Source organism: Hordeum vulgare, chromosome 1H (genome assembly GCF_904849725.1).
Source record: "Hordeum vulgare subsp. vulgare chromosome 1H, MorexV3_pseudomolecules_assembly, whole genome shotgun sequence".
In the NCBI taxonomy this organism is placed as follows: domain Eukaryota; kingdom Viridiplantae; phylum Streptophyta; class Magnoliopsida; order Poales; family Poaceae; genus Hordeum; species Hordeum vulgare.
This window is the reverse complement of record NC_058518.1, coordinates 25,270,278-25,283,448: the sequence shown is the minus strand read 5'-3', so window position 1 is coordinate 25,283,448 and position 13,171 is coordinate 25,270,278. Positions and strand designations below refer to the sequence as shown.

General features: G+C 36.4%; 1 protein-coding gene across 2 annotated transcripts; it reads left to right on the top strand.

The window, feature by feature from the left end:
- Positions 1-6,021: 6,021 nt before the first annotated feature.
- On the top strand, positions 6,022-8,776 carry LOC123405462. Of its 2 annotated transcripts, XM_045099141.1 has the most exons (5): positions 6,022-6,194; positions 6,303-6,482; positions 6,784-6,841; positions 7,145-7,287; positions 7,982-8,772. In XM_045099141.1, the coding sequence occupies exons 1-5, from the start codon at positions 6,033-6,035 to the stop codon at positions 8,336-8,338; spliced, it is 900 nt and encodes a 299-aa protein (XP_044955076.1). In that variant the 5' UTR covers positions 6,022-6,032; the 3' UTR covers positions 8,339-8,772. The 2 variants fall into 2 exon arrangements, with proteins under 2 accessions (XP_044955076.1, XP_044955072.1); XM_045099137.1 differs by lacking the exon at positions 6,022-6,194 and having other exon boundaries at positions 6,354-6,482; positions 6,784-6,837; positions 7,149-7,287; positions 7,982-8,776.
- The last annotated feature ends 4,395 nt before the right edge of the window (positions 8,777-13,171 follow it).

Genomic DNA, 13,171 nt, shown 5'->3' with positions numbered 1-13,171 from the left:
TATGTTGTCTTTTCCTCTAGTGGTGTTATGTGAACGTCGACTAAATAACACTTCACCATATTTGGGCCTAGAGGAAAGCATTGGGGAGTAGTAAGTAGATGATGGGTTGCTAGAGTGATAGAAGCTTAAACCCCAGTCTATGCGTTGCTTCGTAAGGGGCTAATTTGGATCCACTAGGTTAATGCTATGGTTAGACGTTGTCTTAATTCTTCTTTCATAGTTGCGGATGCTTGCGAGAGGGGTTAATCATAAGTGGGATGCTTGTACAAGTAAGGGCAGTACCCAAGCGCCGGTCCACCCACATATCAAACTATCAAAGTAACGAACGTGAATCATATAAACATGATGAAACTAGCATGACAGAATTTCACGTGTGTCCTCGGGAGCGTTTTTCCTCTTATAAGACTTTGTTCAGCCTTGTCCCTTGCTACAAAAGGGATTGTGCCACTTTGCTGCACCGTTGCTACTACTTGTTACTTGTTACTTTTCACCTGCTACGTTTCACCTCACTACACCATCACTTGTTACCGCTACTTTCAGTGCTTGCAGTTATTACCTTGTTGAAAACCGTTTATCAGAGCCTTCTGCTCCTCGTTGGGTTCGACACTCTTACTTATGGAAAGGACTAGATTGATCCCCTATACTTGTGGGTCATCAGGGCACCATTAAATCCGTTGAGACGACACCATATGAACTGTGGTATGGCAAGAAGCCAAAGTTGTCATTTCTTAAAGTTTGGGGATGTGATGCTTATGTCAAAAAGCTTCAGCCTGAAAAGCTAGAACCCAAAGCAGAAAAGTGCGTCTTCATAGGTTACCCAAAAGAGACAGTTGGCTATACCTTCTATCTTGGATCCGAGGGCAAAGTGTTTATCTCTAAGAACAAAGCTTTTCTTGAGAAAAACTTTCTCTCTACCGATTTGAGTGGGAGGAAGATAGAACTTGATGAGGTTGTAGAACCTTTGCTTCAACCGGATGGTGGTGCGGGACAGAAAGAAGTTTCTGTCGAGGCTACACCAGTTGAAGAGGAAGCTAATGGTTATCATCATGAAACGTCAGATCAAGTTACTATTGGACCTCGTAGGTCGACAAGGGCACGTACTGCTCCTCAGTAGTACGGGAATCCTGTCTTATCAATCATGTTGTTAGATAACAATGAACCTGCGAGCTATGGAGAAGCAATGGTGGGCTCGGATTCCAACAAATGGTTAGACGCCATGAAATCTGAGATACGATCTATGTATGAAAACAAAGTATGCACTTTGGATGTATTACTTTAAGGCCGAAAGGCCATTCAGAACAAATGGATCTTTAAGAAGAAGACAAATGCGGACGGTAATGTAACCGTCTATAAAGCTCGACTTGTGGCAAAGGGTTTTTCACAAGTTCAAGGAGTTGACTACGATGAGACTTTCTCACCAGTAGCGATGCATAAGTCCGTCAGAATCATGTTAGCAATAGCTGCATTTTTCGATTATGAAATTTGGTAGATGGATATCAAAATAACGTTTCTTAACGGGTTTCTTAAGGAAGAGTTGTATATGATGCAACTGAAAGGTTTTGTTGATCCAGAGAATGCTAACAATGTGTGTAAGCTCTAGTGATCCATTTATCGACTGGAGCAAGCATCTCAGAGTTGGAATCTACGCTTTGATAAGGTGATCAAGGCGTACGGGTTTATACAAGTTTTTGGAGAACTTGTATTTACAAGAAAGTGAGTGGGAGCTCTATAGCGTTTCTAATATTATGTGTGGATGACATATTGTTGATTGGAAACAATGTAGAACTTTTGGGAAGCATAAAGGATTACTTGAATAAAAAAATTCAATGAAGGACCTAGGAGAAGCTGCTTACATATTAGGCATTAAGATCTATAGAGATAGATCAAGACGCCTAATAGGAGTTTCACCAAGCACATACCTTGATAAATTTTTGAAGAAGTTTAAAATGGAACAATCCAAGATGGGGTTTTTGCCTGTGTTACAAGGTATAAAGTTGAGTAAGACTCAATGTCGAGTGACTGCAGAAGATAGAGAAATGATGAGTGTCGTCCCCTATGCTTCAGCCATAGGGTCTATCATGTATGCAATGCAGTGCACTAGATCGGATGTTACCCTTGCCATAAGTATAGCACGCAGGTTTCAAAGTAATCCGGGAATGGAGCACTGGACAGCCATCAAGAATATTCTGAAGTACCTGAAAAGGACTAAGGAAATGTTTCTCGTTTATGGAGGTGATGAAGAGCTCGTCAAAAAGGGTTACGTTGGTGCAAGTTTCGACACTGATCCGGATGAGTCTAAGTCACAAACCGGATACGTATTTATTCTTAATGGGTGTGCGGTAAGCTAGTGCAGTTCCAAGCAAAGCGTCGTAGCTGATTGTACATGTGAAGAGGAGTACATAGCTGCCTTGGAGGCGGCTAAGTTGTGCCAACTGCACCGGATCCAATAAATTTGTTCTGTAACAACAGTGGTGCCATTGCTCTAGCCAAGGAACCAAGGTTTCACGAGAGCAACACAGGAGGAGGACATAAATATTTGCAAAGTGCACACGGATCTGAATGCTGCAGATCCACTGACTAAGCCTCTCCCACGAGCAAAACATGATCAACACCAGAATTGTATGGGTGTTAGATTCGTTAAATTGTAAATCACATTGAGATGTGAAGCTAGACTATTGACTCTAGTGCAAGTGAGAGACTGTTGGAAATATGCCCTAGAGGCAATAATAAAATAGTTATTATTATATTTCCAGTTTCAAGATAATCGTTTATGATCCATGTTAAAATTGTATTGAATGGAAACACAGAAAAATGTCGCTAGTGATCCTCTAGTTGACTAGCTCGTTGATCAAAGATGGTTAAGGTTTCCTAGCCATAGACAAGTGTTGTCACTTGATAACGGGATCACATCATTAGGAGAATGATATGATCGACAAGACCCAAGCTATAAAAGTAGCATATGATAATGTTATTTTCTTGCTATTGTTTTCTGCATGTCAAGTATACATTCCTATGACCATGAGATCATGTAACTCACTGACACTGGAGTAATGCCTTCTGTGTATCAAACGTCACAACATTACTAGGTGATTATAAAGGTGTTCTACAGGTATCTCCGAAGGTGTTTGGATCTTGTTCGGTATATATCAATCTTAAAAAGTCCGAAGAGGCATATAATTCAGATACCTCTCCGTCTCACTTGTTGGATCAATAAGGCACAGATCGTCATCGAGCTGTACATGTGCTGAACCCGGAGGTGCCGTCCGTTCGGTACTAGATCGGGACGGAGTTTGTGGGACGCTTGCCATTCAGATCGCGAAGACGTTCGACCACATCAACCGCGTTTCTCAACGCTTCCCGCTTAGCGATCTACAAGGGCATGTGGATCTTATCTCCCCTCTCGTAGATGATCATCACCATGATAGATCTTGCGTGTGCGTAGGAATTTTTTGTTTCCCATGCAACTTCCCCAACAAAAAGCCTACGTCCTGCTAGTTTGTTATTGATGATGATGATCTCGATTACAAGGGTGCGAAATCGCTAACCTAGCTCTCGAGAGTTTCTTACTTGAATATGTCCTTCTAAACGACCCGGGCCTCCCCTTATTTATTGTGGTAAGCCGTCGGTTTTACAATCACTTTGTGTCTTACACGATTAAGACTCCTACTCGGAGTAGATTTATTCCTAAGTCGGCCATGTTCAACCAACTAATACCTTAGATCAATCAATTACCTTAGATCAATCAATTACCCATCCGCCAAGCAGCCCACCCTTCTCCCAGCCTGAAGGTGACCCATCCTTGGCAATCCCTATTTGGCGCTGCAGGTGCTAGTTATTTTGGTTTCTGCTAACCGGCGCCTGCAGCAGCGTTAGCTCGGCTCGGCCTATCATTCTTCCTTTTTCCCTATTTTCGTTTAAAGCGCAAAAAGGAAAAATGCATGCACATGATTCGAACCGCGAATTCCTAGCAAACAGAATGTTGCGCTAACTAACTCAGCCACATCGCTTTCGTGTTACTTCTAGCTTTTCATTACTTGTCTTCTTTCTTATTATGTTTTTGTTTTTTTCATTTTCCTCGGAACGGTTTCGCTCCTTTCTTTGTTCTTTTTCTAGTTTCTTGAAACGGTTTTCACTCATTTTCCTTTTATTCTCCAAATGAGTGAACTTTTTCTTCAAATTTGTGAACTTTTTCAAAGCCGATGAACATTTTTCAGATTCGCTAATTTTTTTCTAATTTTGGTGAACATTTTTTGAAATTCGAGGAACTTTTTTACAATTTGGATGAACTTTTTTACAATTTGGATGAACTTTTTTAAAAATTCGATGAACTCTTTTTAAATTCATGAACTTTTCCATTTTTATGATTTTTTCAATTGGTACAAACCTTTTTGAAATTATTTGACTTCTTTCGATTCATGGTTTTTGGGAATGCTTTTTTCAAATTTATGTTTTATTTATTCAAATAATTGATGAACTTATTTTTCAAATTTGATGAAATTATTTCATTTTTCTAACTTTTTCTCAAAATCGATGCACTCCTTTTCAAAATTGATGAACTATTTTCGAAATTGATAAACTTTTTGAAATTTGATTTACCTTTTTAAGAATTGACTAATATTTTGTCAAAATCGATGAACATTTTCAATTTAGCTGAACTTTTTCCAAATCCAATGAACTTTTTTCAAATTGATGAACTTTTCAAAAAATTCAAATGAATTTGTTTATTCAAATAGATGAACTTTGTTCAGGATCAGTGAACTTTTTTCAAATTCGGTAAACTTTTTTCAAATTTTGTGAAAGTTTTTTTCTAAATTCGATGAACGTTTTTTGAAATTGATGTAAATTTTTTAAAATATGTACTTTTTTGCAAATCCATGAACAGTTTTGCAAAATTTATGTACTCTTTTAAATATACTAATTTTTTCATATTTGATGAGCAGTTTTTGAAAATCAATGAATTTGTTTGCTAGTCTGTCACAATTTTTATCCAAAAAAATTATCATGATTTTTTTACTAAAAATTTAAGTAATACAATACATGGTTATGTATCAACAAATAGCGTTGCGTCAGTCTTATTACATATTTCACGCTGTAACAGATCGCTCCAGTCCAGTAGCTCGAGTGGTTAGCGAGTTTGCATGTGAAACTGATGTCTTGAGATCAAATCCTATGTGGCAGCTAATTTTTTGGGATTTTACAGCGCTAGTTCACTTGTCGACGCATTTCTTGGGCCGGCCCAACTTGCTTGGTGCGTGACCGGCGTTGATAAATCTTCGCTATACATGGGCTGGTTTATAACTGAGCCCATGTTTGAAGAGGACTCGCCTTTATAACAACCGGTCGGGGGGAATATCTCAACACTAACCGTGGGTGCATGATTAACAGGCTTATTTCCATGATTAATGGGTGTGCGGGAGTGGAGAGCAAGGGAGAGGTTCTGCTCGACCCCCCAATGAAAACAATCAGACGTACTGCATGAGAGGGAGTGTTTTCCTTTCCAGTTTCTCTAAAACACATCTAGATGTGCGATAAGTATTGCACATCTAAATCCTATATCATTGATCTTACGTGAAGATTTGTGTGGGTATTTTCTTTTTCTTTTTATTTTTTCTTTTATGTTTGATTTAGTCATTTATATGTACAATAACTATGTCACATCTAGATGTGCCTTAGACATATCCTTTCCTTTCTGTTATCTCCTCTGTAATCCTAACATATATGCTTCTTAAATGCCGCATTATTATTGAAGATTTCTGTCAACATACATTCCGGCCGTATGATCAAGTTTTAAATGCTCCACATTAAAATTCAACAAAAATGGTCCACATTATTTGTTTCTTAAGCTGAAGATTGTCCTCGAGGATTTTCAGTCGATTAATTAATACCTTGGTTGTATAATATCTTTATATGAGCAAGGTTTTTAATGCCCTCATTAATCTCCGCTCTTCCAATACACGAGAAGGTTCTTCAGACTATTTAAGGAGGCGAGTCCATTGCAGAAATGAAGAAGGCAGATCCCCCTTCACCTCGATATGAACAAAGGTATTCAGCAAATTGTATTGTTTGTTGTTCTACTCGCCAATGCACTCGTAGGACGATCTTCCCTAGAAGTATGGCCGCCCTTTGAAGGTCACCAAGAATTTCTCCAGCCAGGCGTAGATCTGGCATCAAGCAGACATTCTATAAGCTCTTACGTGAGTAATACATATGGCATGTACTTAATCCGTTTGCTTACCAGTTGTTACATTGGTTACATCCTGGATGAATTTGCTTACATTGACACTGTTTTTCGTTTTTGTTAGGTGACCCATCATGCATGGATTCCAGGCAATTCTAGTAGTAGGTATTATGGTGTAGAGGCTACACTAGACGTTTATGGGTTTACTTTACAACATGACCAAATAACCGAGGGTGGCATCTGGATTACCAGCATAGGAGATGGCCACCCGATTCCGGACAATGGAATTCAAATTGGATGGCACGTAAGTTAAATTTACTTATGGTTTGTAGCACAAATATAAAAATTTACCGGAGGTTTCGTTATTAGTTTTTTATTGTATCCGATGATGTACATTGGGCTCTCAAAGAAACTTTCTCATGTTCTCTTCTGGATTCCACGACTTACTGTGCTCATGCTGACCATGTTTAGTAACCCAATAGATTTATGAGTTGTTATTGCAGGTTAGCTAGCAATTACTAATAAAAAATATTATTATTGGGTATAAATGTTAGGTCCCGATTGATAGCTCTGTTTTTTCTAAGTACTGCTGTAATTTTGTACAGATTTACCCAGATTTGCACAAGGATTCACGCACACATTTCTACGTATCGTGGGCCGTAAGTTTCCTTCTTACAAACTCAGAATTCTATAATATTCTCATTGTGAGCTGAAAAATATATAACTAGACAGGGTTATCTAGAGTGTTTAGTCTTGTACAACCCTGAAGTTTGGTATGATCTCCACCGTCCGACAATATGCATTTAATACCTTGTGGTGCACTCTTGCATTACAAAATCAATATATATATCGCAAAACAATAAATTTATGTAGGTAAACTTTACTTTTTTCTATACCTTAAAATAACTATGCATGGTTGAAATGTGAGTGCTAACTTGTTAATGAACTTTAATTCTTATTACAATGGCAGGTCACCTAACAAGGGCTGCTTCAACATGGTCTGCCCTGGCTTTCGAAAGACATCATCCAGCATAGCTCCAGGTGATGTCATCAATCCTGTTTCAAGTATCAATGGCACCAAACAGTACATCACCATAAGGTTATTCAAGGTATAATATTAATAACTCCCGAATGATACATTGATTTTTTGCAAACTCCTTGTGCAATTACTTCCTTTTGGATTTGGTTTATCTTGTAATGTGAATTTGTCCGAGTCAAACAAGTTAACATTTACTTGTGTTGGAACCCCAGACACCACCAATACATATTTTCAAGTTGGTTTAATTGAAGTATTAAAAACTGTGTTTGGTAAATGCTTCATAACAAGTAAAGCTAAATGGTTATTTCAGGCATATATATGGTAAAACTACACCAGAATCTTGTTTGACAATAAGTGAGAATTATCACTTAAATGCCAAACTACTGCTTGAGGCTTGTTGTTTAACATTGATAACATATGTTGGAGAGACCAACTTTGTGAGATGATACCTGTTTTCTGATGGTTTGGTCAGTTAATATATACATATGTGTCATTGTCCCATCGAAATACGGGCGTTGGGGTATCACTACACTCGTTAGACATTTGTTTATGTTAGGATAGGAAGCTAACTACTTGTATCACTATCTCAACAAGTCATATGGTCATAGTATCTGGGGACAGGGCATACTACATCCAAAAATCCATATGTTTTTACTCATAATGATGGATCGTGAGTTATTGTTATTTCCATCACTTGATTCATCTTTCCCGCAAAAGAAAAAAAAACATTTATTGATTCATCCATGTGTTGTCCACGGTTGCAGGATAAATCATCTGGAGATTGGCATGTACATTATGGACTAAATAGTTCCCCAAAACCAGTTGGTTACTTTCCGAAATCCTTGCTTCCTGCAATGATAGATAGACCAGTTCTGCTCAGATTTGGTGGCTTAGCAGCTCGCAGGAAACCAGCACCAAGTCCTCCAATGGGCAATGGGTATGTTCCACTCAGCGGCAAAGCTGCATTGGTTAGTAACCTCAAGCTAATCGATCTCAATGGTATTGCTCACATTGTCAACACCGATCTGCCATTCTATGCAACTAATCAAAACTGTTATCCCTTTTGTTATATTGATTCCGGACGGTTCTTCTATGGCGGACCTGGTTGTGTTGATAACTAGGGATACACCTGATATGTATGTCCAACTGTTATGAACTAATTAAGAAATAAAGTTTCATATCATGTACTAAAGGTTCTTTCATAAGATTACAATAGTTGTTATTTTATATTACTGTTAAAAAAGTTGGCCTTCAATATCTACTTCAAGTATTACATTGGGTCCCGAAAATGGATTGTTGCATACAGTTTTTTACTACCACAGTTTGCAATTTTACCTTGTATGGAAGAATCTCAAAGAGTTATTGGAAGGACCATAATTCACCAGGGAAGGTATTAGAACCAAATTATTCATTCGATCCAGGATTTGGCGGGGTAAAATAGAAGTTTTCTAACAACATTATATATAATATTACGAGGTAAAATACAAGTACTTTAACAGGATTATAAACAATTTATGAACATGTGAACCTTTTTTTAAGTACAAAAACAATTACTGTAGAAGTGTACGAACATTTTTTGAGCATCATGGACATATCTTTAGAAAATAAGATTGAATACGTTTTTGTTTTTTATTTTATTTCCTGGTATAAAATATAAAAAATTCGATATAAATAAGTGACGATCTTGTTAATAAATGATGTTACCTAATATACATTTAAAGTTCGTTAAATAAAGATTGTATATTTTTCTAATGATGAGAAAATAATTACATATAGGACAAGCATTTTTAATACACGTCAAGTATTATTAAAACACACAATGAAAATAAAGTGAATATTTTAAATATACGATTATCACTTTAAATATACTATTAAATTAAATATACTATTAAATTAAATATACGATGATCATTTTTAAATACACAATGAACATTTTATGAAATACATGATGAACATTCATATTCAAAATACTCGATGAACACTTGTTATTTATAAATTACGTGATGAACATTTTTAGTATACTATGTATTTATTTATTTTGTTTCTTCTTTCTTTATTTCTCTCTAACTTTTTTGTTTTCATTTCATTTTTTAGTTTTTCCATTTCAGAAGGTATACATATTTTCGTATTTGTGTATCACTTTTCAATTACTTGTTGGAAACTAATATAAACATATATTAACTAATATTTTTTAAACATGTAGAGCATTTTAAATAATGTTGCGCATTTGTTAAGTACATGTGGAATAAAACTATATAAACATTATATATTTTTCAATTCACCTTGAACGATTTTTGGGTGAAGTTAAACATTTTTAAATGCATAATGGACATTTATTAGAAACGATAGAACACCTTTTTATTACAGGACAAACATTATTAAATAATACAATGAACATTTGTTAATACACGATAAACCTTATTTCAAATACACAATGAATATTTTTAAATATATGGTAATTTCTTTTGTAATGTTATCAATCATTTTTAAATACATGTTGGCTATTTCTTAAATTGATGTTGGATATTATAAAGTACACTTTGGACATTTATTTTGAAGTAAACGATGAGTTGTTTTAATACTCATGACGACATTTTTAAATTACACATTGAATATTATATAAATTAAGCTAAATAAATAAGTAAGTACAAATAATAAATGATAGAAATAAAAGAACATGAAAATGCAAATATTTCTAAAATAAAACTAGATTTTTATCTCAAGTTCAAATTCATGTGTAAAATATAAAAGTGAACAAAAGGCAAAAAGAACAACTCGTTCCTAATCTACTATGTTTTTATAATTTGCAGTAACCTACCAGAAACTAGCGATCAGACATGTTGTAAAAGGGCGGTGACCTGACGTGGTAAAGGTTGTCCAACCCCACACGGACGGGCGAGCTCAAATTGGGCTTCTACATAATTAAAATACACACAGCCAATATCAACTCACTCACGCAAAAACACGTCGACAACTAGCAAAGTCATATAATACCAAAACAATGCGTAGGCAAAGAAAAAATTAAAAATTACAAATCATGTCACGTAACTAGAAATTTTCTATCATATACTTAAAACGATAGAAAACGAAGGGTTAAGATTTATCTATACAAAGTTAAGATATTGAACGGCTGAGATTTATCTGTATAAGTTCAGGGACTCATGAGAGATGAAACAACTAGGTCCACATTATTAGATAAAATAATAATTTCAGAAAAGTTTCAATCGGGCAAAGACTAATTAGTCTACGTATGTGTGTTCCCATGTAATTTGACTAGACAAGAGTCAACACGTAAAAAAAGAGAAGAGTCATCATGTAAAAGAAAGGCTATCAAGTGTCATCACCCACATAAAAATTCATGTGGAACATCTCTCGGCCTGTACACATATACAAAGAAAAAAGAAATATATCATAGATTACCTAAGAAAAGCTATCATATCCCTATAAAAAATGCTACCATGGAAACGTACACAACCTGGTCTGGTATAAAAGGAAAGTGTATCAAGGAAACCAAGACAAACCGTGAAGCGTAGAGTTTCAATCCGATACTGCTCACATGGATGATGTCAGCTTTGACCTCAGCAAGCCATCTATATCCATACTTATGGATTAGGCACTCCCTAAAAATTCTCACGTTAATCAGTAATTAGGAACCGTTAATCTGGTGGACCCGAATTATAACGGTGTAGATTAACCAATTAGGCACTCCCTAGAAATTCCCACGTTAATCACTAATTAGGAACCGTTAATCTGGTGGGCCCGAATTATAACGGTGTAGATTAACCAATTAGGCACTCCCTAGAAATTCTCACGTTAATCAATAATTAGGAATCGTTAATCTGGTGGACCCGAATTATAACGGTGTAGATTAACCAGGGTAATTCGATGCTGAAATAATGTTCAGTTCCGGCCAAAAAAAAAAACTCTTACGATGAAAAATAGACACAACATACACGTAAAAAAGCCATAACCGAGTTTCAATGTTAATAAAAATAAGTTCATCTCACGTATGTATGAATTGTAGACGCATGCATTAATTGTATCAAAAGTGAGAGCCCATCTCTTCCTAAAAAAGTGAGAGTCCTTCTGACGTACGTTTAATGGAATCTCTCCTTATTCTTCTTGGCTTTTCAGTATTGTTCACGGTTGTTCCGGCCAGAACACAATTAGTCCTAGATCCTGTTTAATATTTATAGAGATCCTCCTCTCAAAACAAAAAACACTTATCTCCATTATCTGAACCCTAGCCGCCGGCTGCAGTCCTTATGCCCCCACCCGATCCCATCTCTCCATCACCTAGAACCCACCACGTCCTTCATCATGGAAGTCCCAACCATTCAGCATATGGGGCCTGATGTAGGCAATTTCTAGCTGCTATTGTTTTATAACAAGGTAAAATAGCTATGTGTTGTTCCACTTTTGTCCGATCGTTGTACACAGCCGCCACACAACACATGAAAGTTGTGCCTTCGATCCATCTGATCACCTTTCTTAGAAGTTCTTGCCATCTCAAGATTCCTGGTGTACTAATGGTCGCCACAAGTTGACGTGCATGCATCCATTGATTCCCATGTCTCTTTCCGACCCATGTCATCTCATCCAATTTCTATTTGCTACTTATTGTGATTTCTCATTGGATTTTCATAATTGCTGATATTACATGGACTTGGACAGAACAAGGCCCATTGAAAGCAAATCATGGAGATGGAAGTGCAAAGGTAGGACAATGGAAAGCATATCCTACATGAAGGAACAGAGGAGAGCATACAAGAATTCCTATCATCTTGATATTTTTATTTCCAATGCCTTTGATTCTCTTTGTGATGAGAAAAACATTTTTAAACCCAGTTATTAGTTGGTGGTCAGGATGCATGAGTGTATTCTGATTATTTTATGTTCCATTTTTATATTATAGGCAAGAGTAATAATGAAGACCATCTGAATACTTTACGATTCTTGGACAAGATGCACATAAATTAACGGGGTCTCAAGGCTGGAAACTAACTTAAGAGGGTGTGAGGTACATAGATCCTTAAAAAACAGGATGAATGTCTCCCTCACGGCATGGTCTTACAAATACGACACATCGATTCATGCACAATGCACAAAATAAGAAGCTGATGCAACGGTATGTTTGTGTTACCCTACTGGATATGGGAAGAAGTCACTAAATGAGGTTCATTGGTGAACGACCAGCCGTGATGATGTCCAACGACAAGCATGCAACTGGTGGAAAGGCAACATCAAGCAGTGGAAAGGTTGACGGGTTGTCGCATGACATTGCGGAGTTTTCCTATCGCATGCAGTGAACAAGGCAAGAGGAGGAGGGAAATTGTTGCTTCCTGGATTTAATATTTGGATTTTCAGTATGTAAATTAGGATGCATGCATCATAGTTTCAAACAGAGAAAGAGAGGAGCAGTCCATGTTTGATTTTGTTGTCGTATTTGATCGCAAACAGCATGTATGTTGGATCAGGCCTGCAAGTAACAGGAGGAAATTGATTTCTCTCACTTAGTGATGATATTAAAACAGATGGTTTCGTGGAATTTTGGGTGCTTGCTCTAGATATAAATCTAGATAATATACTCACACGTTGTGGTATTCAAGGTGAACGTATAGCATTTCTTGACGTTAATACATATGATGCATATTATCTACCTCGACAACAAAGGAAATATTGGCACATAGGTATTGTTTATAACATAGAGGTGATGTTTAGAATATTGCATAAATTAATTATGTACAACATGCTGCTTACAGCTGTATATGTCTGATCTGACATATCAACTTAGTATTCATAATATAATTATTGAAATTAGTAAGCAACTTATGTTTTATTTTCTGTACATATGATTAATTTGTTTTAGTATTGCATAGTGTTCGAGTAAACATGCAAGGATATTTATGCACAAGAAATTTATACTTTGGGTTTTCTCTAAAAAGTAAATCTTT